Source organism: Hemitrygon akajei, chromosome 32, assembly GCF_048418815.1.
Source record: "Hemitrygon akajei chromosome 32, sHemAka1.3, whole genome shotgun sequence".
Lineage (NCBI taxonomy): Eukaryota > Metazoa > Chordata > Chondrichthyes > Myliobatiformes > Dasyatidae > Hemitrygon > Hemitrygon akajei.
In genome coordinates this window covers 6,991,827-7,014,404 of record NC_133155.1, presented here as the reverse complement: position 1 = coordinate 7,014,404, position 22,578 = coordinate 6,991,827, and the positions used below count along the sequence as shown (strand labels likewise).

Below are 22,578 nucleotides of genomic sequence, written 5' to 3'. Positions count from 1 at the left end.
CATTACAATTTATTTGTATATTTAGCGGTACAATGCAGAATAGGCCGTCCTGGCCCTTCAAGCCGCTGTACCCCGTGAGTCCCAGCAATCCCGATTTAACCCAATCTTGGGGCAGTTTACAATGACCGATTAGTCTTTGGACTGTGGGAGGAAACCTGAGCACCTGGAGATAACCCTCGCACACATTCCACGGGGAGGACGTGCAGAGACACTTTATAGAGGGTACCAGTATTGAATGCCGACCTCTGCCCCAAGTTCTAATAGTGTCACGCTAACCACTATGCTAACACGGCACGTTTCTTTTTGTATTGTTTGCTTCCTGCCTCTTAATCTGAATTATTTTGATATTGCTAATATGTCAAACTAATCGTGACTCTGTCTCAGTCAGTGAACATGGAACAATACTAATGTTATCAAGGATTTTGGTTGGTAGAGCATCTTTGCAAAATAAACATTAACAGTTTTCTGAGCCACACACACAAAATGCTCCCTCTTGAAGAAGGGACTTGGCCTGAAACGTTGACTGTTTATTCATTTCCATGGATGCTGCCTGACCTGCTGAGTTCCTCCAGCATTTTGAGAGAGTTGCTTTGGATTTCCAGCATCTGCAAATTGTCTCATTTTTGTGATTAACAATTTTCTACTAGTTAAGCTGATGACTAGAAATGTGCTTAGAAAGAACAAGGATTGAAGGAGATGTCAGTAAAGATGTTCTGATTATTACTTGCAATCATTAATACAACTTCCTTGCATTTTGTGTAATTAAAAAAATGTTCATTATGCGCAGTCTAGCCTTTTTCTTCTCACAGCTCAACTAAAAGGTGGCCCGGTAATGTAGTGGTTAGCACAACGCTTTGCAGCACCAATCTAAGATCAGGGTTCAATTCCTGCCGCTGTCTCTAAGATGTTTGTACGTTCTCCCCATGACTGTTGGTTTGCTCCACATTCTAAAGATATACGGGTTAGGGTTAGTAAGTTATGGACATGCTATGATGGTGCTGGAAGCATGGTGACATTTGGCAGGTGTGTTGGTTGTTGATGTGAGTAGCACATTTCACTGTATTTTGATGTACATGTGACAAATATTTTTAAAGATACCATGTTCATAGAAGTTTATGATTATTTGATGAAAAGCTGTTACAAGTATAGGTGTACTAATGGTGCTTTTGGGATTTTAGGATCTGTCGGGTTCCATTGATGATTTGCCAACCGGGACAGAAGGGGCATTGAGCCCTGGTGTGAGTACATCTGGAATCTCCAGCAGTCAAGGAGAACAAAGTAACCCTGCGCAGTCACCATTCTCTCCTCATACTTCCCCACATCTGCCTGGAATCCGTGGCCCATCACCTTCACCTGTAGGATCGCCAGCTAGTGTAACACAGTCCAGGTCTGGGCCATTGTCCCCAGCAGCTGTACCAGGTATGTGTGTGTATGCGCCTGTTGCTGGTTTTTCCTTCAAAATCTTCCCTCCCCGTAATTCTAATTCTGTAACCACCACAAGTTGTTGTGATACCTCTTACTTTGAATAACAGGTAATTTGTAAAATCTTTACGTTCCAGGTAATCAGATGCCACCCCGCCCTTCAAGTGGACAATCTGATGGAATTCTTCACCCAACCATGAATCCATCTGCAATGGGGCAGGACCGAGGTGAGTTCAGAGCCAGTTCATTTGCTGAAAATGAGGCTGAACAATATGGATAAAATTGTTAAGTATGCCAACACTGTCATCTTGGGTACTACAAGGAAATAGTTTTAAAAATATGTATTAAGGTTGAAAGGATTTTTATTTTCTCACCAAATCTTTCTACTCAAGTTGTAAGGTTGTGTTATAGTGCAGTTTTAGCTGCTATCACTGACTGCTACCTGCTAGCTTTGAGTTCTAATTATAAGTGCTTGCAGTATAGCTTATTGAGTCACTGATCCAAACCTTCATTGTACTGATTTTCCTTCCCTATGTTCTCTCAACTATTAGCCATTTCTTTCAAAAGTGTATTGGTCCTTGCCTGAGCTACTGAGACCTGACAGCTAAGTAAGCACCAAGCTGACAACCTGTCTGGTGTGGTGTGGTATGGAACAAGCTTATGCTGTAGAGCGAACTGTGCTTGGCAGTTAAGCTGGTAGCCTAGTCATCTACAAGTCTGGGCCAACAATTGAGAATTGTTCAAATCCCATCATATCATTCAGGAATTTTGATTAATTAGCTAAGTGAAATCTGGATTTTTTTAGACCTTGACACAGGTGGACGAGGTTGCAAAGAACATGTTCAGCATGCTTGGTTCATAGGCTGAAGTATTAAGTATGAGAGTTGGGATGTAATGTTGCAGCTGTACAAGACATTGGTCAGGCCACACTGTCACACTACAAGAGGAATGTTGCAGCATTAGTAAAGTTGTAGAAGAGATTTGCTGGGGTGTTGCCTGGAATAGACAGTTTTCCTTGTAATGAGAGAGTTACAACTGGGGTTGTTTCTCACAGGAACAAAACGTTGAGGGTGACCTCGTAGAGGGGCATAAACTGGGTATGTAGTTGGTCATTTTCCTAGAAAGGGTAATCTAAAAGTAGTGGGCATAGTTTTAAAGTGGGAAGGGAGAAAGGGGCTTGTTTTGCTGTTGATGTTCTCTGTTCTGCTGAACATTGTAGGATGCTGTTTTGCTGCTTAATTGTGTGGTGGTACTTGTGAGCTGCCCCCAGCTGTGTTGGTTATTACGCAAATAACGCATTTCACAGTATGTTTCAATGCACACATGATAAGTAAATTAATCTGAATTGCAACACCGAGGATAGCCGTCATATGGAATAAGCTGTCAGAGGAAGTGATAGAGGTGGATACCATTATGTGGCTTAAAAGACTTTTGCACAGACATCTGGAGAAGAAAGTAGTAGGGGGATACGGGCCTAATGTTGGCATAGCATAGATGGGCATCACAGTTGTGGATGAGTTGGGCCAGAGAGGACATCTCTGTGCTGTAGAACTCAGACTGTATTGTACTGTTACAATAAAGTATCTGTAATGTCAAAAAGACATTGATTCACAAATAGTCCTGTCTGGTTTAAACTGTGTGAATCCCTAATAATATGATTAACTCGTACCAGCACCTTGTCTAAAACCTTCATACCACTGAGGACACTATGAGGAAAAGAAAACTTAACCCATGCAATGTTAACCAGTACCAAAAAGAATATTCACTTGAATCATTTTACTTTGCAGATATTCTACTGTGACAGACAGGGTTTAGTGTCTTCAGTTAGAGAAGTATCTCACAGTATTTGCAGGAAGCCACCTGGCACAGTTGCTTCCCTTTCAATACCCCAGATTCCTCCACTGCTAATTATGCTGTTTCATTTGCTGACTAGCTCAGACTGATAAGCATCAGGTTGGAGGAAGTATCTCTTGGAGTTCTTGACATTGACTGCTGTCTGTGTGAAATGTTGTGGCAGCAGTTAAGGCACAGTCTTGGGAACAGTTTAATGCCCAACCTCATTTCACAGTGTGGCTTCAGAGAGCTTTAACAAAATAAAGCTTTATGGGAATTGAGAGAGAATCTCTCCAATAGCTGTAATTGATGTAGACACAAATGAAACATATGATTGTTAGAAACTGATTAATTTAGCCCCAGGATGAAGCTGCAACGACTCTTAGAACATTGTCCTTGGCATAAGCATCTTCATTTGCTAACACGGCATTAGAAATAGGAGCAAGGATAAGACAAACGGCTTCTTGAATTCTTTTCACTATCCAGTAAGATCAAAATTTGATCCAGTTTTGGATTCCACGGCACTTCTTGCTCTCTCCCCAGCTTCCTTAACCTTGTATTTAGCATTCCAATCGTTGCATCATGAGCGTAATCATTGATTCTGTCCCTGAGAGCAGTGAAAAAACTTCTTAAGATTCAAGTCTTTTGAGAGAAGAAATTCTTCCTGATCTCCATCTTAAGTTGGCAACCACTTATGCTGAAACGAAATTCCTAGTTCTAAAAAAGCCAACAGGAGAAACATCCTCTCAAATTCCAACATATCAATTGTCTTCAGAGCCTCGTATGAGATCATTTCTCATTATCTACTTCAAAGATCGTGCACTCAACTTGTACAGTCTTTCTTTGTGTATTAACTGTTCATCAATGAACGTTTAGCTATTAGAAAATTGGGAGTGGAAATGAGTGGCATAGATGGTACAATCTTCAGAGAACTGTTTATAAATTTAATACTAAGTGTATTGGTTAACTCCATTGTATTCCCTTGCTATCATTGTAACTTTGTCATGAGGTTCCTGAATCAGCAAGCTGTTTTCCAATAGTAATACTGTATTTAAAGCAGAGGTTAAAATTACATTATCTCAAGGTTCTTAAATTTTTTTTATGCCATGGACCCCTTTGCCAGTCTGGTGAAGTCTATGGACACTTTCTCAGAATAATGTATTGAAATGTATAAAATAAAATAGGATTACAAAAGAAACCAATTATATCAAAATAGTTACCAAAATATTTTTTAAAATTTGTGATATAGTAATATGTGCTTCTTTATTAACACCTTAAATAACAAGACTATACATTTAAAGTTATAGGCAAGTTAAAATTAAGTTTTATATTTTAAAGACATATGAGTGTGAAGGCTGTTGTTGCTTTGCTTGAATAAGAACATTAAACTGTGGGGTGGTCTTTGACAAAGCAACACGTCATGTTGAAAATTCTGAATCGCAAAAATATGTTTTTGCAAATGGAATTAAAGCTTCCATAACTCACTTTACAAGGAGAGGATAGCTTCTCTCAAGTAACACCAGAATTCTTCAAGGCTTTTTGAGTTAAACTCCAATTTACATTCATAATTGAAGGAAATGCTCAATTTCAGTTAGAGATTAGTGAAAATAAAGATGGATGGGAAAAAAATTTATAAGTTCACAGCCCCCGACCCCCGGAATCTATCCATGGACCCCTGGTTAGGAACCTATGTTTCATTATACAAACGAACAGGTAATGATTATAAACAGATAATAAACGTGTTTACATATAACAATACCTGGACAACAGTCTGGAATGTTGGCCGGCTGGTGACGCAATGGCATCAGCGCCGGACTCCGGAGCGAAGGCTCCCGAGTTCGAATCCAAGTCGGGCCACCCCCGAGCACACTCTCCATCTGTGCCGGGTTGAACACTGAGCTAGCCACTTGGCCTTGTTTTTTAAAAAAATACAAGGGTCAAGTCAGGAACGTTCATATCGTGAGCCGGTTAATCTGAAAGGAGACCAATCCTGACACCATGCACCAGACAAGAATGGCTGACTGTCTGGGGCAACACGCAAAAAAAATTCTGGAATGGGCTGAGAAGTGGCAAGCTGCAATTGTGCCGCACAAGTATCAGACAGTTGTTTCCTATAGCAGGGCATCATCTTAGCTGATTATTTTATGTGGCATTGGATTGTATTATTGCTGTTGTGAAATCTTATCTCAACATATTGATCAGAAACTTAATTGCAGCAACTAGTTAAATGTGATAGCTGCAAGACTGGGCGAGAATTCTGTAATTTCTGTGAGTTTACAGCAGTACAATGAAATATCCTCCAAGCGTCTAGGTCACTGCTGCTTCTACACCATCAGAAAATCTAAACAGTATCCACCACACCAAATATTTACTGATCTCTTCTCCCGCTATATTACGATGTGCACTACCTACCAGATGTACTGCTGCAACTAGTCATGATGTCAACAGCATCTCCTAAACCCATCACCATCATGATTTGTGGCAAAAGCAGAAAGTATATGGGATGGCAACTATCTGCAGGCTTCCCTTTTGAGCTGCAAATATCCATGGCTCCAATTAGTGGAATTCCCTACCCTGTTGTATAGTGGGTGTGCCATCAGCCATGTGGATTGCAGTGGTTCAAGAAATGATACCACTGTCTTGTGGACAATTAGAAATGGTGCAAAGATGCATTTTGTAAATTACTTACAGTGAGATGTAACCCTTAATCAGCTATATTCAGCTCTCATAGAATTCTGGGACTCTCTCGCTACAGGCTACATACAGAGACCCCCACAACTGCCTCAGTACAACTCTCCACAAACAGGGTCAGCATTATCCCCACGTCAGTCATCTGGGGGCCAGATGCATGCTGGAATGAGCCCGTATCAGCAAAATAACTCTGGAAATTATGGACCTCAAGGTGCTCAGTATGGACCTCAAGGTAAGTTTCATGTGCAAAACGTGTATGCAAGTGTTGAAACTTCAGCATTGTGAATTAATGTATCTCTCTCTCTATGATAAAGGAAAGGCATATAAAAACTGTTTGCCTCTAAAGATGTCAACGTATTTGCATTAAATCCATAAGGATACAAGGCCTTCTGGAATTCAAACAAAAGTTTAGAAGAAGTGAATTAAAGTCATTATTGCTTTATATTTTAAAAAAAGTTAGAGAAATTAATAGAGAGGCAATAAATTTCTGGGATGATGAGGATAGTGATAACATTGGCTGTTAACTCCCAAAATCCCCTTGATTGAAGAATAGTTTGATCAGAATGAAAAGCAGCAAATTTAACCCCACTATATTAAAAGCTTGTTACCTGACACGTACCACATAAGCAAATGCACTGGTGAATCAGATGTAGATCCAGCTGCTTCCTTACTGCTGTGCCTCCCTTGATCCAGCTTCTTCCTGTGAAATATTCTTTTAGTTGAGCAGCTAGCCAAAAGGTGTGGGATGAATGAACTTGAATTTGTTCAGTAAAGGAGAAAGGAAACAAGTAAATGCAGATGAACTAACTTGATCTCACTAAAATAACTTGAACCTGTTATTAAGCAGTTATCAACATAGCTCTAGAAAGTAGGATTGGGCAAAGTCAACTTGGGTTTATGAAAAAGTTTGGCAAATCTTAGTTTTCAAGTAGTAACCAGAGGAATAGACAGTGGGAAAATGGATGTGAGTGGTTAGTTAGACAATGCAAAGCCCTTTAGTGAGGTGCCTCACAAGAATTTGCTAAACAACATTATTATCTGCCATCCCATATGTTATATACTGGCATGGTGTGCAGGTGGGTTAATGGATGGACAGTAGATGTGCTGTTGGAGAAATGGGTAATTTTTGGGTTTGAAGGATGTGATTCATCTGGTACGCTGGCATTGATGCTAGAGTCCCGGCAATGCATAAACTTTATCAGTGACCTTGCTGCAGGAACAAGACCTGCAATCCACGTTCGATGATACTAGGGTTGGTGACAGTAAGAGTTGTGATGAAGTCACAGAGGCTTTGAAGATGCAGAATGGCCAAGTAAATGGACGAACTTTATTCTGTGCCTCAGATAATAAAATATACTCTATCACCTTTTTAAATTCTCCTTTGTCTTCCCACAGTTTTGGAAACTGTGGATCCATACCACAAGGTCCTTTTCCTCTCCCAAACCAGGAAGTACTTATTTATTGAGATATGGCCCAGAATAGGCCTTTCTGGCACTTCATGTCACACCACCTCTTAACCCCCGATGTAAAGCTAGCCTAATCACGGAATAATTTACAATGACCAATTAACCTAACTGGTGTGTTTTTGGACTGTTGGAATGAACTGGAGCACGGGGAGAACGTACAAACTCCTTATGGCCAGCAGTGGAAATCGAACCCGGGTCGCTGGTACTGTAAAGCGTTGTGCTGTACAGTATGCTACTGTGTTGCCCCACCTCAAATATCCTTGTATCTGTTGCACCTCAAATTCATGAGCTCTACAGGCTGTTTTTAATGTATTTCTTTTGCTCTAAACTGTTACATGTGCTGCAGCTAAGTAGAGAGAATAAGTTTGGGTTTACTACAAGATGAGCAGGAGTTTGCAGTTGAGAGTAGTTGTTTATTTGATCACTAATTTACGTTCTTCAGTTATCTTGGTTTCTTTCTGACCGCTCACGGGGGTTTGCAATCTGGGTCCATGGACCCCTTGCTTTAATGGTATTTGTCTATGGCATAAAATAGTTCAGGAACTCCTGCTCGAATATTTATCGATTGAGTCACATTTTGTTCTTTAAATCAGCATAGCCTGGATAAATCAGATAGTTTTGTCATTTGTTGGAAATTAAGCAAATCAAGAACAATAGGATCAGGCAGGAAAGTAGATAAGTTTGAAAATTGACAGTGGTTTTATTAAATGTGCTAGCTCCAGTTTTTCAGGTAAATGCAAAACTTTAAAAGTTAATTAAGATGAAAAATAACTTGATTCTAATCTCTCTAGCTGGTACCTAATTAATTCCACCAGTTTCTGTTTTTATTTCTGATAAACAGTCATTGTTTTAATTGTTTATCCCCCCACTTTTATTTTAAACAGGAGGCTATCCCAGACAACCCAACTATAACGCAATGACCAGTGCAAACTACAGCTTGGGAGGTTCCATGAATGCAATGTCTGCTGGCAACCAAATGCACGGTCAGGGTCCAGCACCACCTTACGCTGGGATGCCACCAGGGAGAATAGGACCTGTCGCAATGGGTAATCGGCCCTATGGAGGCAACATGACCCAGAACACAGCAAACCTATCAGCACAAATGACCTCAGGGATGTGCCCGCCACCAACCATGAACCGCAAGGCTCAGGACACGGTCGCTGCAATGCATGCAGTGGCTAATTCGGTACAGAATAGGTAAGTGGCAAAATGGCTGAAAGATAAAAATTAATCAGAGAAAAACACAAACTGAGAGTTCCAAGGAAATTAATATTTTGTAAAGTTTGAATTTTAGATTATTAATATTAGCATGTTATAATTAGATGTGCTGTTATCTGGTCTAATTTAATAAATAGCTGAAAACTAATTACTAGAACATTAATTGGTTAAAGTTAACACTGGGGAGTTAAATGCTCAGGAGTAAATAGTTGGCATGGGAGATGGGTTTGTAGAGAAGATACTTAAACTATAATTTCTTGTAAATGTATCTATCTCAGAAATTGATATTCAAGTGAATTTGTCTGAAGAATGTTGCATTGGAGTGGAAGGTATTGTGGTTGGCATCTCAGAGCCTGCTTGTCTGTATTTGTATGATGTCTAATTAGCCTCCATTTCTGTACCAAAGGTAATGAGGAGACTTGGGACTGAAGTTGAACTGGGAATTGATTAGTGTGATTTCTTAAAAATTAAATATAACAAGTAAACAACTTCAAGCAGGCTGAGCATCCAGTCACTGAGATGTGAGGTGTATAAGGTGGAAATGCATTGTGCTAGTTTTCAAGCTAAATGCTGCTGTTCCTTGAACCCTGAAGGTAGGTAAAGTAGAAGGGGAAAGCAGCTGTTAGACTCCATTACCATTAATGGATTGTCACACTTATACTTGTATATGGAGGTTCCAGGCCATCTATGTAACTATTTCTCAATGTTCATGAGAAAAGTTTTTCTTGTATCTAGCCTTTTGTTCCAATGGCTATTGTTAAAAAAATTGGCAACATTAGTGACAGTTTAAAAAGTTTAATTCTTTATAACACTAGAGTTCTGCCAGTGCTGCTGTGACTCAGAGATAGCTCAAAAATTCAACTGAAAGTAACTGCTGTTTGAACATTATGCTATGAATGAGAGACGGAATAGAAAGAAGGCACAAGAAGATGAGTAACATCTTAAGACATACTGATCTCAGAATAATACGATATCTAATTTTTTAAAATATTGAACATTAGAATGTCAGTGCTAATAAAGTTTATGAAGAACATTGATGGATTCTTTGTTTCTGAAGGGTTGGATGTGATTGTTACATTGTGTAGCAGGCTTATCAATAGCAGATAGTAAGACTAATCTAGAGAAGGATTTCAGAACAGTGAGCATAACCTTAAAAACTAAGCTGGGACTTCTGGACTAATTTTAGGCCGACCCATGAAGAATATAGGAATTCTACAAAGTCATGTTCACCATCTCTCTACTATTCCAGAATTAAGGCTTGGTAGAACAGTTGAAAATGATTTTTGTTCATTTGGCCATTAAGGATCATGAAGAGCACAGAAATGGGCTTTTAGGCCAACACATCTGCACCGACCCATTTACACTTAACTTGCTTTAATCCCATTTCCCCACACTCATCGTTTGCCATCATATTCTTCCATTACACACTGGGGAATTCACCATGGCTATTTAATCTACCAATGTTATGCCCTTGGGACTCAGGAGGAACCCAAAACACCTGATGGAAACCCTAATGCAGTCACAAGAAGAAGATAGTAACTCCACACAGATAGCAAAGTTAGGATTGAGTGCTCAGAGAGGGGCTCTTCTACCTGTACCACTGTGCTGTCCACTAGTTAAAAAACATTAAGAAACAAATCAATTGTGATCTAATTGAATGGGGAATAGGTTTGAGAAGCTAAAACCTACTCCTTTGCACATAATCTAGATTTTCTTTTGGTGAAAAGTAGCGAACAGGTATTTGAGTTATTGTGGGAATTTTCAAGAGGCGCAGCTTGCTCGCACCCTTGACCTTTTCTTACATTCACCCAGTGATTTCTCGGTCTTGGAATGATACCCATTTACTCTGTTATCAGTCAAAACAGTTTTCTTCACCAATTGTACCACACTGTCAAAGTTTGTGTCCTTTGCGAAGATTTTTGAACTTCTGTAATATATCACTTCTGTGTCTTAACTGGGTAATGCATAACCCTGTTATTTTCCTTTTCTCGTTCAGGCAATCTACTTATCCAACTATGAATCAAGGAAGTATGATGGGTTCTGCCTCACCTTACAATCAAGGCATGAACAGTATGGCAGGGATGATGAATCCACAGGGTTCTCCATATTCCATGGCAAATAGTTCTGCAGGTAATTGCTTAGGTATTATAACCCTATAATGTACTTCAGCATAGCAAGATAGTAAAATTGTAAACTTCCTTGTTTACGGTTTTTAAATCTTTCCTTTCTTGCTCAGTAAATTAGGAGGCATAAGTCTCATTAAAAATACTCGATCACATTGTGCAGCTTAGCACTTCACCGTTGTTCTCATGGTGCGTTCTTTAGTTGCTTCTCTCAACCGGCACTGTGGCTGGTCTCTTGAACGACTAAAATCATCTTTTTGAAAAAGTTGAGCACTCTATTCAGAATCCTGGCTAACTATAAGACAGGAGCAGAGTTTGACCCATTGAGTCTGCCCTGCCATTTCGTGGCTGATCCATTTTTCCTCTCAGCTCTTCTCCCTGTATCCATTCATGCCTTGACCAATCGAGAGTCTATCAACCTCTGCCTTAAATATATGCAAAGACTTGCCCTCCACAGCCCCCTGTGGCAGCGAATTCCACAGATTCACCACTCTTTGGCTAAAGAAATTCTTCCTCAACTCGTAAATTAAAAACAGATTAGTTAGTGTTTTTGCTGTGTGTGTATCAATTACCATGTTTCACATTATTGTGAATTGTATTTCAAAAGTAGTTTGGTCAGGTCATGAAAGTACTAAATCATATTCATTACTTCTGATAAATCACATGCACTAAACAAATTGCACTAAAGCATTGCATTGATCAGTGATAAGACCAGTGCTGCAGGTTGCTGGAATTTTGAGTTTTCTCTTTACAGCTATAAAGAGGACTGAGCAGAATGACTGCAGACCTTAGGATTAATTCGTCAGAAGTTCTTGAGGAAAGCCCGAGGCAAAACTTGATCCTAATCCTCAAAATAAAAGTTTGGCTAAAATGTGCAGAATAATATGCTCATAGATGATACTTTTGGATAGCAACATGTAAGACCTCAATAAAGTGGATGTTTCCTATAGTGGGTGAGTTCAGGACCAGAGGGCATAGCCGCAGAATAGAGGGGTGTCCTTTAGAATGGAGGTGAGGAGCAATTTCTTTAGCTAGGGAATGGTGAATCTGGAATTCATTGCCACAGCTGGCTGTGGAGGTCAGGTTATTGGGTATATTTAAGTCAAAGGTTGGTAGATTCTTGGTTCGTCAGGGCTTGAAGGGTTCTAGGGAAGAGGCAGGCGATGGTGGCTGAGAGGGATCACCTATGATGAAATGGTGGAGCAGACTTTATGTCCCAAATCTGATCCTATATCATATGGTCTTATGGTATTTTTGAATTACCCTAGGGTTTAGTAGGCAGGAGTGGCCTTGCACAAAGAATTTTCACAACAGTCTGTCAAAGTAATGTTCATTTGGTGTTAGATACCAACATTTTTAAATTCCTGGATTTTCCTTTTGGTGTTTCAAGCTGCCTTTTAGGCAATACCTATTTAGCTTGGACGTTCAGGAGGTCTGCTGGAACATCTGTCACTTTGGAAAGAAATCTGTAAATAAGAGATCTCTTCAAGAATCAAATAATGGAAGACACTAATACAGATACCTCTTTGTTATGGGTTGCTTGTCCCATGTTTGATGACAGAATTTGTTGGCTAGATATGGAGCAATGTGGTTGATCCTTGCTCTCTAAAGTGGCCTAGAAAACCACTCTGATATAACAGAGAAAGGACAAAAGTCAGGCCACCTGGCTCAACTCAGACATCAAACTCAGCCATGGAAAAGCCACTGCAGAGTTCAAAGTAAATTTATGATCAAAGTACTTGCATATTACTATATAGTACCTTGAAATTCATTTTCTTGCAGGCTTTTACAGAAAAGAAGCAGCTGCCAGTGTGCAAAATAAGACAAATTATGCAAATAAGAAATACAATATGAGTTGTAAAGAGTCTTGAAAGTGAGTTTGTAAGCCGTAGGATCTGTCCAGAATAGTGGTGAATGAAATTATCCGTGCTGGTTCAGGAGATTAATTGTTGTTGGTAATAAATGTTCCTGAACCTGGTGGTGTGGGGCCTAAGTACCTCCTGCTCAATGATAGCAAGAAGAGGTCATGGTGCCAGTGCTGTTTTCTTGTGGCAGCGCTCCATGTAAATGTACTCACTGGTGAGGTCTGTTTACTTAAAGTGGACAAGCTGTTCCGCAGACAGATCGGGTCACAACCTGACAGTTGATTTCACAGAGTTGTAAACTGCAGGCAGCATGCAGACTCAGATGGACGGGAGGTAATTACAATGTGCAGGGAATAGCCCTGAGATTCTTCAGTGGGCTCCCTCACCTCTGCCCCTCAATACAGGTGCCCCTCAGGGCTGTGTCCTAAGCCCCTCCTTTACTCTCTATAAACCCATGACTCCCACAGCTCCAATCTGCTAATTAAATTTGCTGATGATACTACACTGATTGGCCTAATCTAAAATAATAATGAGGCAGCTTACAGAGAAGTCATCACCCTGACACAGTGGTGTCAAGGAAACAACCTCTCCCTCAATGTCGCAAATACAAAGGAGCTGGTTGTGGACTACAGGAGGAATGGAGACAAGCTAATCCCTATTGACATCAATGGATCTGGGCTTGAGAGTGTGAACAGCTTTAAGTTTTCGGCATAAATATCATCGAGGATCTCACGTGGTCTGTACATACTGGCTGTGTGGTGAAAAAGGCACAACAGCACCTCTTTCACCTCAGACGGTTGAAGAAGTTTGGTATGGGCCCCCATATCCTAAGAACTTCCTATAGGGGCACAATTGAGAGCATCCTGACTGGCTGCATCACTGCCTGGTATGAGAACTGTACTTTCCTCAATCACAGGACCCTGCAGAGAGTGGTGTGGGCAGCTCAGTGCATCTGTAGATGTGAGCTTCCCACTGTTCAAGACATTTACAAAGACTGGTGTGTAAAAAGAGCCCGAAGGATCATTGGGGACCCGAGTCACCACAGCCACTGACTGTTCCAGCTGCTACCATCCTGGAAACTGTACTGCAGCATAAAAGCCAGGACCAGCAGGCTCCGGAACAGCTTCTTTCACCAGACCATCAGACTGATTAATTCATCCTGACCCATTTCTGTTATATTGTATATACTATTTATTGTAAATTACTATAAATTGCACATTTAGATGGAGACATAACGTAAAGATTTTTACTCATATTTTTGAAGGATGGAACTAATAAAGTCAATTCAATTCATTAGGGTCATTCAGTTCAGGAATAAGGAAAAAGTCCCTTGATTACGACAGCCTTTCCTCCTCCAACTGATGAATCGGTGCCCCTCTGTTGTCCAACACTTGGAAGACTCAGTGGATGCTTGGTAACAATCACCAGGTTCCTGGTTGTGCCCCACTGATTGGGTTAACTTAGTCTTGTAGAATGTACATCTGAGGCAGGTAGCAAGTAAACCAACGCAAAAGGTAACCTACTTGCTGTAACCGTCACCAGCCTACTGTTTGTAGGTGCAATGTCTTTTAGGTAGCATTGGTAGAAGTGAGCACCATAGGTGCTCCTTGTGGAGATGAAATCTTTAAACTGAGGATATCTTTCATTGTTCTGTATGGCACTGTAATCAAGCTGAACGATATGGACTCAGAGTTCAAGTGGGAAAGCCAAGTGGGAGAGCTGAACACCAACCATATCCCCATTTTCAACAATAGAATAACAAGGCAGTAGCATTTATGAACCACGTTCACAAGGAGATGCAAAGTGGATTGAGAGGGTGCTGAAGGCTTTAAGGTGTTAAGAAGCGTCGAGGAATGTATAAATATAAAGAGAAGGGAAGGGAAGAGGAAGGGGCGACATCGGCAACAAGGGAGCCCAATGAGATTAACCAGAAAGTGGTAGGAAATTCTATTCCGTTGATGCCTTGGCAGAGTGCATTTCCAGGTAATGGAATCAATGCTAAAAGAGGTCATTTAACATTATTTATAGTGAGATGTGTCACAAGGTGCTATTATATAATAAATTTGGTGTGAACTCCTGCTCTTTGCTGCGCACTGTTGTACTACAAACCACAGTGCCAGGAAACTGTTAATAGAGCCCCTTGCTTCCTGTTGCTAGGCACTGCTCAACCAGTAATCCAGAATTATTGGGTATGACAACTTATGAGGATTGGAATTGCTTTTTACCAAGATGAGGGTTATGGGTGTTTGATGCTGAGGTCTGAGGCTCAGAGTTCTGTGTAACATGGTGAGTGTAGGTCAACTGTAGGGACTGCCAGTCACTGCCTAGAGTGTTGGCAGGCCATTTAGTTGTGATTAAAGATACTTTCTTCCCCTTTTTTAATCTGGCTCAAACTTCTCCCAAGCCTGTAAATTTCTCTATGGTACTGATCTCAATAGCCAGTGATCACTGTCGAGGTTGTTACCACAGAGAAGTGTCTAGGCTGGTCAGAACTCCTGCATCCAGACAAGGATAGAAGGGCAGCAGTTTACATCAGGAGTTCATGACTGAGACCATAGGGTTTAGACAATCTGTCTTTTATCTTGCCTCTCAGTGCTGTGCAAGTCTCATTGCTTGTCCTAACCCATTTAGCATTAATTCCTCAAAAGTATCCAAGGTCTAGTAAAGGGTGTGTCATTGGAGGCTGGGGTATGTAACAGGCACTTGGCACAACAACGTGGAGCCATTAGGTTTCTCCAGGCTGCTCTGCTATTAAATTATGTGTGCTGATATTTCCTGAATGAACTCAACTCTTCTTCTCTGCCAGTTTCCCCCATAATGTCCTATTCCTTGATCATCTGAATTTTTACACTATTGCTGCCTTAACTGTATCTAATAATATGGCCCTTACCATTGTCAGGAGCAGAGAATTTCAGTTTCACTACTGAAGAAAGAAATTTCAAAGTGCCTCATTTTTAAATAACTGGACCGTAATGTAGCTTTCTCCTCCTTACAATTTGATGTTTGAATGAGATCATCTTTCATTGTGAAAAAAAGGCTTAAGAGTGCAGACACTAACAGTCGAATCTCCTGTTAGAACAACTCAGATCCAAGAACTTTGCCTGGTGGTTCATCTATAGACTGCTTTTTCTTTCATTTTGGGTAAGGAAACCAAAACTCGGCAGTATTCCAGGCCTGGTCTTACCAATGTCCTATAGAGCTAACAAGACTACTATTCTGAAACTCCAGCCTTTTCATAATAAAGGCCATTTGCCTTAACTACTTTTGGGATGTGCCTGCTGACTTCTATATCCTGCTAATAAATAAACTTCATTGATTTTTGCAGTGACTCCTCAACCTAAAGTGCATGACCTTGCATTTAAACTCCATTGGTCAGATTTTCACCTATTTCATTCTTACTTACCTGTCCTTACTGCAGTATGCCCTTCCACCTGTATTTTTATTTTGGCAAACTTAGGAACTTTGCATTTCTTTTCCTCGTGCGGGTCATTAATATTAATAGTGAACACTTGGGCCTGATGTGCGGATCCCTGGGGTCTTCCACTAGTTACTCACTCTCGTGAAGTAGAGTGGTTATCGTGGATTAAAAAATAGATTGAACAAATGAGTTTCCTACTTTAAGGTTCATTCATGCAGTTGTTCAGGAGGGGTATTATTTAGTGTCTCATTCAAAAAGTAACATTTTCTCAGTATGACTCATTTTATACAACTTGCTTAACAATCAGAATGGGGATTAAGAATGCTGTTTACTGATAGTTGACACAAACTAGTAAAAGGTCTGTGTTTGCTGAAAGCAGCATTTCTTCTGTTGTTCCAAGATTCTTAACAACTATGTTGTGTGAAGGCAACATAAAAAAGGCAGTCTGTTTGGTATTTTGGATTTGTGAACTCTGAAGAATGAGAGTACCTTGGATGCAAGCTTAAAAACTTAGTAAACAGATGGGAGAAAATAGTGGAACCATTTAAAGTGTCTGTTAACTAATTACCTTGCAAAGCTTCAGTGTTAAACTCCTCCCTTGCAACCTTCATGCAGGCATGGCTCCCAGTCCTGAGATGATGGCACTTGGGGAAGGAAAATTACCGCCAACACAGAAAGCAAACAATAAAGCAGATGGAATGACAAAGGCTGAGTCTAAGTCGAAGGTAAGGAAAGTCAAAGCTGAGTTTATTGTCACACATACAAGTACATGTATGTGCCAGTGCAGTGAAAAACTTGTAGCAGTATCACAGACGTGTTATTCACCGGAAAAAATATCAATTTAGCATGGATGGTAAAGCCTCTTGTGCAGATTGCTCTTTGACTTGACGCTACTGCATTTGAGTTTCAACATTAATTGGGGTGGGCACAGTACATGTGTTTCTGGGGAATGAGGTGGAAAGACCTAATGATGCCGTGGTTAACAATTAACAACAGCTCCTATTTATCTAGGGCTTTAATTTATCTGTAACCCTGTACCACCATTGTCTTGTATAATATGATCTTGATAAATTTGAGAATGAAATGAAGGGTAGCTATTGATTAGGATTTAGCAATTTGGTCTTCAAACATCCAGTGCCAATGTTACTTGGCACAGTATCAAGTGCAGCTTATTCAATGAGAGTAACATTTACTTCGCTCTTTCCTCACACTTGGATGATGAGTTCACTCATCAGCCATTGTACTTTGTCTATTTTTATTGAGTAAATTCATTTAGTTCCCACTAATATTATGACACTCAAAGGGTAGCAACTACCACCACCTTCCTGAACCAATCCTGGTATGATCTGATCAATGGGAAGCGCAATAGCTTTTTGGAAAAAGAAACTAGATAATATGGACAGATATTTATGGTGCTATTGACCTCATCACATTGCCTTTCAGATCACAATAGGTTATGAGTGGGCCTTTCATATAAATTATGTTGTAACCTTAGTGTATTTGCCTCCTGTATGGAACAGGTGGTTTATTTGTTTATAAATTGTATTGAATCCTGCTATAATTTAGCTTTTGTTTTCTCCAGAGTTAGGTTGCTCCTTATGATTATTTTAATGTATTATTGGAATAGTATATTAACTGTGTGGACCATTTGTCTGCCTCTGCTTATATACTCATGCTCAGGTGCTTTAATCTGCATGGATTACCGTTATTAAACTCGGGCTACCTGATTTCTGTGTCTTACTGAGTTTGGTTTAACTGTTTAGTTACTGATGAATCTGTCTCTACAGAAGACTAGCTCTTCCACCACCACTAATGAAAAAATCGCAAAACTGTATGAGTTGGGTGGAGAGCCAGAGCGAAAGATGTGGATTGATAGGTACTTTGCCTTTATGGAAGAGAAGGGCACAATGATGATGAATCTCCCTGCAGTTGGAAGGAAACCATTGGACCTTTATCGACTTTATATGTCCGTCAAAGATATTGGGGGACTAACACAGGTGAGTGTGAAACAGTTTTTAACTTCAGCCTCATTGTGGAACTTCACTGAAAATTTTGCTTTGTTCCATCCCTACTAGAGCTTTATTTTGCCAAACTTGTTTACATGTCTGTAAGGGGTATGTACGTTCTCCCCATAACCATGTGGATTTCCTCTGGATGCTCTGGTTTCCTTCCACAGTCCAAAGACATACCAGTTAATAGGTTAATTGGTCATTGTAAATTGTCCTGTAATTAGGTAAGGGTTAAATAGATGGCTTGCAGGACAATGCAGCTTGTTGGGCTACAAGGAAATAAATGTATCCTTGTTTACCCTGCACAATACTTCCTGCAAAGGATAGTAATACTCAGTTTAAAGCGTTTACAGAAATAATATCCCACCTTGCAGTTCTTTCATGTAAAGTGGGGAGAGGCTTGGATGGATCAAAATAATTCCAAACACATTTCTGCTCAATTTGGCCCAGTAATTTCAAATTTAAAATGGATTGTGTGTGAATACATTTCTGATAGAGCCTTATTTTCAGTGTCCAGTGATAACTATATGTGGAATTCCAAAAGTACCATCTGTCACTCATTATTTCATTAATAAAATAGAATTCATTTGAATCGTTGGTAGGTGGATAGAATTTTAATAGGTCTGTGCAGTGTTTTTCACCTCAAACAGAAGTAGAATGTTTGAAGTATTTCAAAACTTTTTGTGCATTTCAAATCATTGAAGAATTTGGAAGCAATACTAGAACATTCAGTGTTATTGAATGGGTGAGTTCTGTGAGCTGGTTGATAGTTAAGAGTTATGGTATGTTCCTGTTTGTAGGACAGGGTAAGGGGGATAAGGTGGGAAAAAAATAATCCTAGGACAACCTGCCTGTCAAAATTGGGATTATGAGTAACTTGAAAAAAGCTGTTGTCTTGTTGCATGGGTCTAGGCAGGTTGAGGAGGGGATAGGGTAACTTTCAGAGAGAGCAAGAGAGAAAAGTTATATATAATCTTTTTAATAACTTTATGGGCCGTCTTCATTTAAGACAGGGGTTCCCAACCTGCAATCTATGAACCCCTATGGTATTGGTCCATGGCCTAAAAAAGATTGGGAACCCCTGATTTAAGATATTTACCTATCTATCTTGACCCAGCCTGACATTCCCACCAGACCTGTTCCATTTGCAGTAAGGGGTTACTCCTGTATAAGCTCCTGAGATTGTTATTTCAGTATATTGTGGGAAACAGGGGTGTGAATAGAGCTTCCGTTTCCAAGCCTCAATATTGATATGCCACTCCACAATGATACTTGCCAGAGTATGGTAATTTAGCTAAAAGGAAAATTGGGCATTTATATAGCATCTTTCATTTCTTCCTGACTCCAGCTTGTAACGAATGAATTGCTTCTGAAATGTAATTCCTGGTTAGTTGCAGGAATCCAAGGTGTTTCCACAATTAGCATGGAACTCTGATGTGATCTTTTTGTTGATAATTGAGGAATAAACGTTGGTCAGGATGTTGGGGAGATTCAGATGGAATCTTGCATTCACTGTAAAGGAAGGGCCTTGGTTTAACATCTCATTTGAAAGAGCTCAACTAATGTGCAGTACTGTGCGAGTACTGGTTAAATTATAAAAACTGCTGTGTTCTGTTTGCAGTGGTTTTGTTTCTGTAATTACATACCTCAGATGAATGCTTCTCAACCTCGGTGTTGGTTATTAATCAAGTGAAAATCCAAAAGAAACTGCAGATACAGAAAATTTGAATTTAAAACATTCTGCTAGAAATACTCAGCAAGTCAGACAGCATTTGTGTAAAGACTAATGATTAACGTTTCAGATTTGGGACTCTTTAGGATTGGGAAACAAGGTGGAAAAAAAGGATTTCTCTAGTGTTAAAGGGGCAGTTAAGATCCATTTTCCTGATGATAAACAGTATATCTTAGTAGAGGGTGGTGTATTTTTTTCATACTGTGATCTATATCTTTGAAGTATCCCAATACTAAACAGTAGTTTATGCTGCAGGTGAATAAAAACAAAAAATGGCGTGAATTGGCCACCAATCTGAACGTGGGCACTTCAAGCAGTGCAGCCAGCTCTCTGAAGAAACAATATATCCAGTGTCTGTTTGCCTTTGAGTGTAAGATTGAACGAGGAGAAGATCCTCCACCCGACATCTTTGCAGCCACCGATTCCAAAAAGCAACAACCAAAGATACAACCTCCTTCGCCTGGTGAGTGTGAGGGCTTTGCTTTTGAGGATTGGTTTGCTAATTCAGGTTTGCTGCCTGCTGTATGGCTAAAGTGTGTGCTGAATGGAAGGGTGAAACGAAACAGTATGAATTAATTATTTCACATTTCCTTTGTGAGGGAGCTACTCACAAACACTGTTTAGCAAATCCTTCAGTTTGGTCTCATAAGATTTGTATTAAAATAAACTTATTTCTTTATTAAGGAGTTCCATGCTGCCGACATGAAAATAGGTTAATAACAACCTAGTGAAGAATTTTTTGGTCATTAGGTTTCCATATTTCAGACTATTGAACATGCAGTTGAACAAGTAGCAGGCATTTGTAGCTGGGGTTAATTTAGCAGGAAAAAGGTGTGCATTTTAACTTTGCAGTTTATTGGGAAGAGTCAAAGTACAGTGATGAACTACTGGAGGGATGGTGATCATAGTTTGGAGTTTGAATTTATTTACCCTGTCCGTGCACGCATATTTATTTTTTGCTCTAATTTTCCTGAGATCTTGATACTTTCTCCCTTTCCATATCCATTGTCTTTCTCAGTCCTTCCTCTTTCAGGCTGCCTTTCACTAGTGCTAGTAAGTCACTTTAAAACTGGGATCCAAGCATTTCCTCATTTTACTTAAAAGTAGCACTTGAACTTTAGGTATCTGGGTCACAAGGGACATTGTCCCTTTGCTGTTTATGTTGCCATTATGTTTTGATTGGAGAAAAATATGCAGTTCATTACTGAAATACTGGAAAATGTACAGCACACCAGCATTTGATGAGAGAAGCAGTTAATAGAAGAATGTTTGTTGTCTGAAGGAGAAATCCTGGGCCTGAGGAGTTGTTGTGTAGTCCAGCTGCCGTCATGTACAGGAGGCTCAGCATTCCCACTTGTTCAATTGTTCTATGTAGGCCACCTCTCCCTGCTGCTTTAGGTAAATGTCAGTCTGCCACTGTAATGTTACAGTGAATTTGGTATTTGGTTGGACTCTTTATTTCAGTAACAATTCCGCTGGGTGACTTGAGTCGGTGATTTGAGTCTGGTGAAGCCTGTCCTTACATGGGCATTATCTGTGTGAACACTGCATGGAGGATTGTATGGGAAAAGGAAGGAATTGCAAGAATGTCAGCCCTGCCCATTAGCTCATATGGCATTCCAGCTGACTGCTTTGCATGTTGCCATCCCAGCTTCCCTGGAGATACCTTAGAGATGATGAATGGGAAACGCATTTAGAAAGTGAATGAAGCACACTGACTGCAATGTAACCTAATTCCCATATTACACAGTAAGGGGAGCCCACTGCATTCTTAAGGCAGTGACAAGTCACTAAGCAGGAGGGGAATCCCCTGACTGAGCAGGGTGAAAAGGTGAAAGAGGGCTGGGTGTAAATAATGCACTCCTGTTGACCTTTGCTCACATTTAATTAATAGCAGTGTGAATCATCGAAACTATTGTAATACCAGAGAGTGCATAATGACGAATGCACTCACTGGAGTATATCTGAGCAGTGCCATCCATGACATGTCATGATAATCTCTTATGTCAGAAGAATGCAAGGAAATATTGATTAATGCTGTCGTTCCAACTTTGTGGCTGCCCACATGAATAGAATCTGAACATAATTAAACAGTTTTTCAGAGTAATTGTTTTAGAGTTTCATTGATTTTATTTTTCTCCCTGCTCTGAGCAATAGGTCGGATTAATTTTTAATTCCAGACCCCACGCCTCCCTCTCTCAGCGACCAGGGTTCATATCCCACCGCTGTCTGTGAGGAGTTTGTACGTTCTCCCTGTGACTGTGTGTTTCCTCCGGGTGCTCTGGATTCCTCCCGCAGTCCGAAGACCTACCGGTTGGTAGATCATTATAAATTGGCCTGTGATTAGCTAGAGTTAGTTCAGGGTTTGCTGGGCAGTGTGGCTCGAAGGGCCTTTGTCGGGCTGCATCTCAATAAAAATAAAATACACAGCCCCTCTCCTGGTGAAGTGGTATTCAGTCCCCCCAAAAAGAACCCCTAGGTAAAGAAACTGGTCATTTCTCTACCCACTCATTCAGTCCCTCAGACCCCTGCTCTCCTTTTATTATTTGCCTTCCCTACCAGCTGCCTAACACAGAATTCTCTAGGTCAACCTTCCCCATCCACTGACTTTTCCAACTGTCCCCCCTTTCCCATTTATTTGTAAACCCACACTCCACTGGTCTGTTCCCTCTGGTCATCTTGCCTCTTTTTTTCAAAGCCACTTCCCCTCTCAATAGAGTTCTACTTGTTCTCTCTTTCAACTCCTCTCACTCCCCTCGGTCCTATCCCTCTTCACTCTCTCGGCCTCTTCCTCTTCACAT

The 22,578-nt window shown here is 40.3% G+C and overlaps 1 protein-coding gene across 2 annotated transcripts in view; it reads left to right on the top strand.

The window, feature by feature from the left end:
• LOC140719717 (AT-rich interactive domain-containing protein 1A-like) overlaps positions 1-22,578 on the top strand; it is a 121,109-nt gene that overhangs the window by 78,951 nt on the left and 19,580 nt on the right. For both annotated transcript variants that reach the window (XM_073034529.1, XM_073034528.1), the window contains exons 5-12: positions 1,179-1,419; positions 1,560-1,649; positions 6,011-6,178; positions 8,297-8,609; positions 10,627-10,760; positions 16,652-16,761; positions 17,824-18,033; positions 20,033-20,240. In XM_073034529.1, the coding sequence (XP_072890630.1) occupies positions 1,179-1,419; positions 1,560-1,649; positions 6,011-6,178; positions 8,297-8,609; positions 10,627-10,760; positions 16,652-16,761; positions 17,824-18,033; positions 20,033-20,240 (1,474 nt within the window). The remainder of the gene's footprint in view (positions 1-1,178; positions 1,420-1,559; positions 1,650-6,010; positions 6,179-8,296; positions 8,610-10,626; positions 10,761-16,651; positions 16,762-17,823; positions 18,034-20,032; positions 20,241-22,578) is intronic.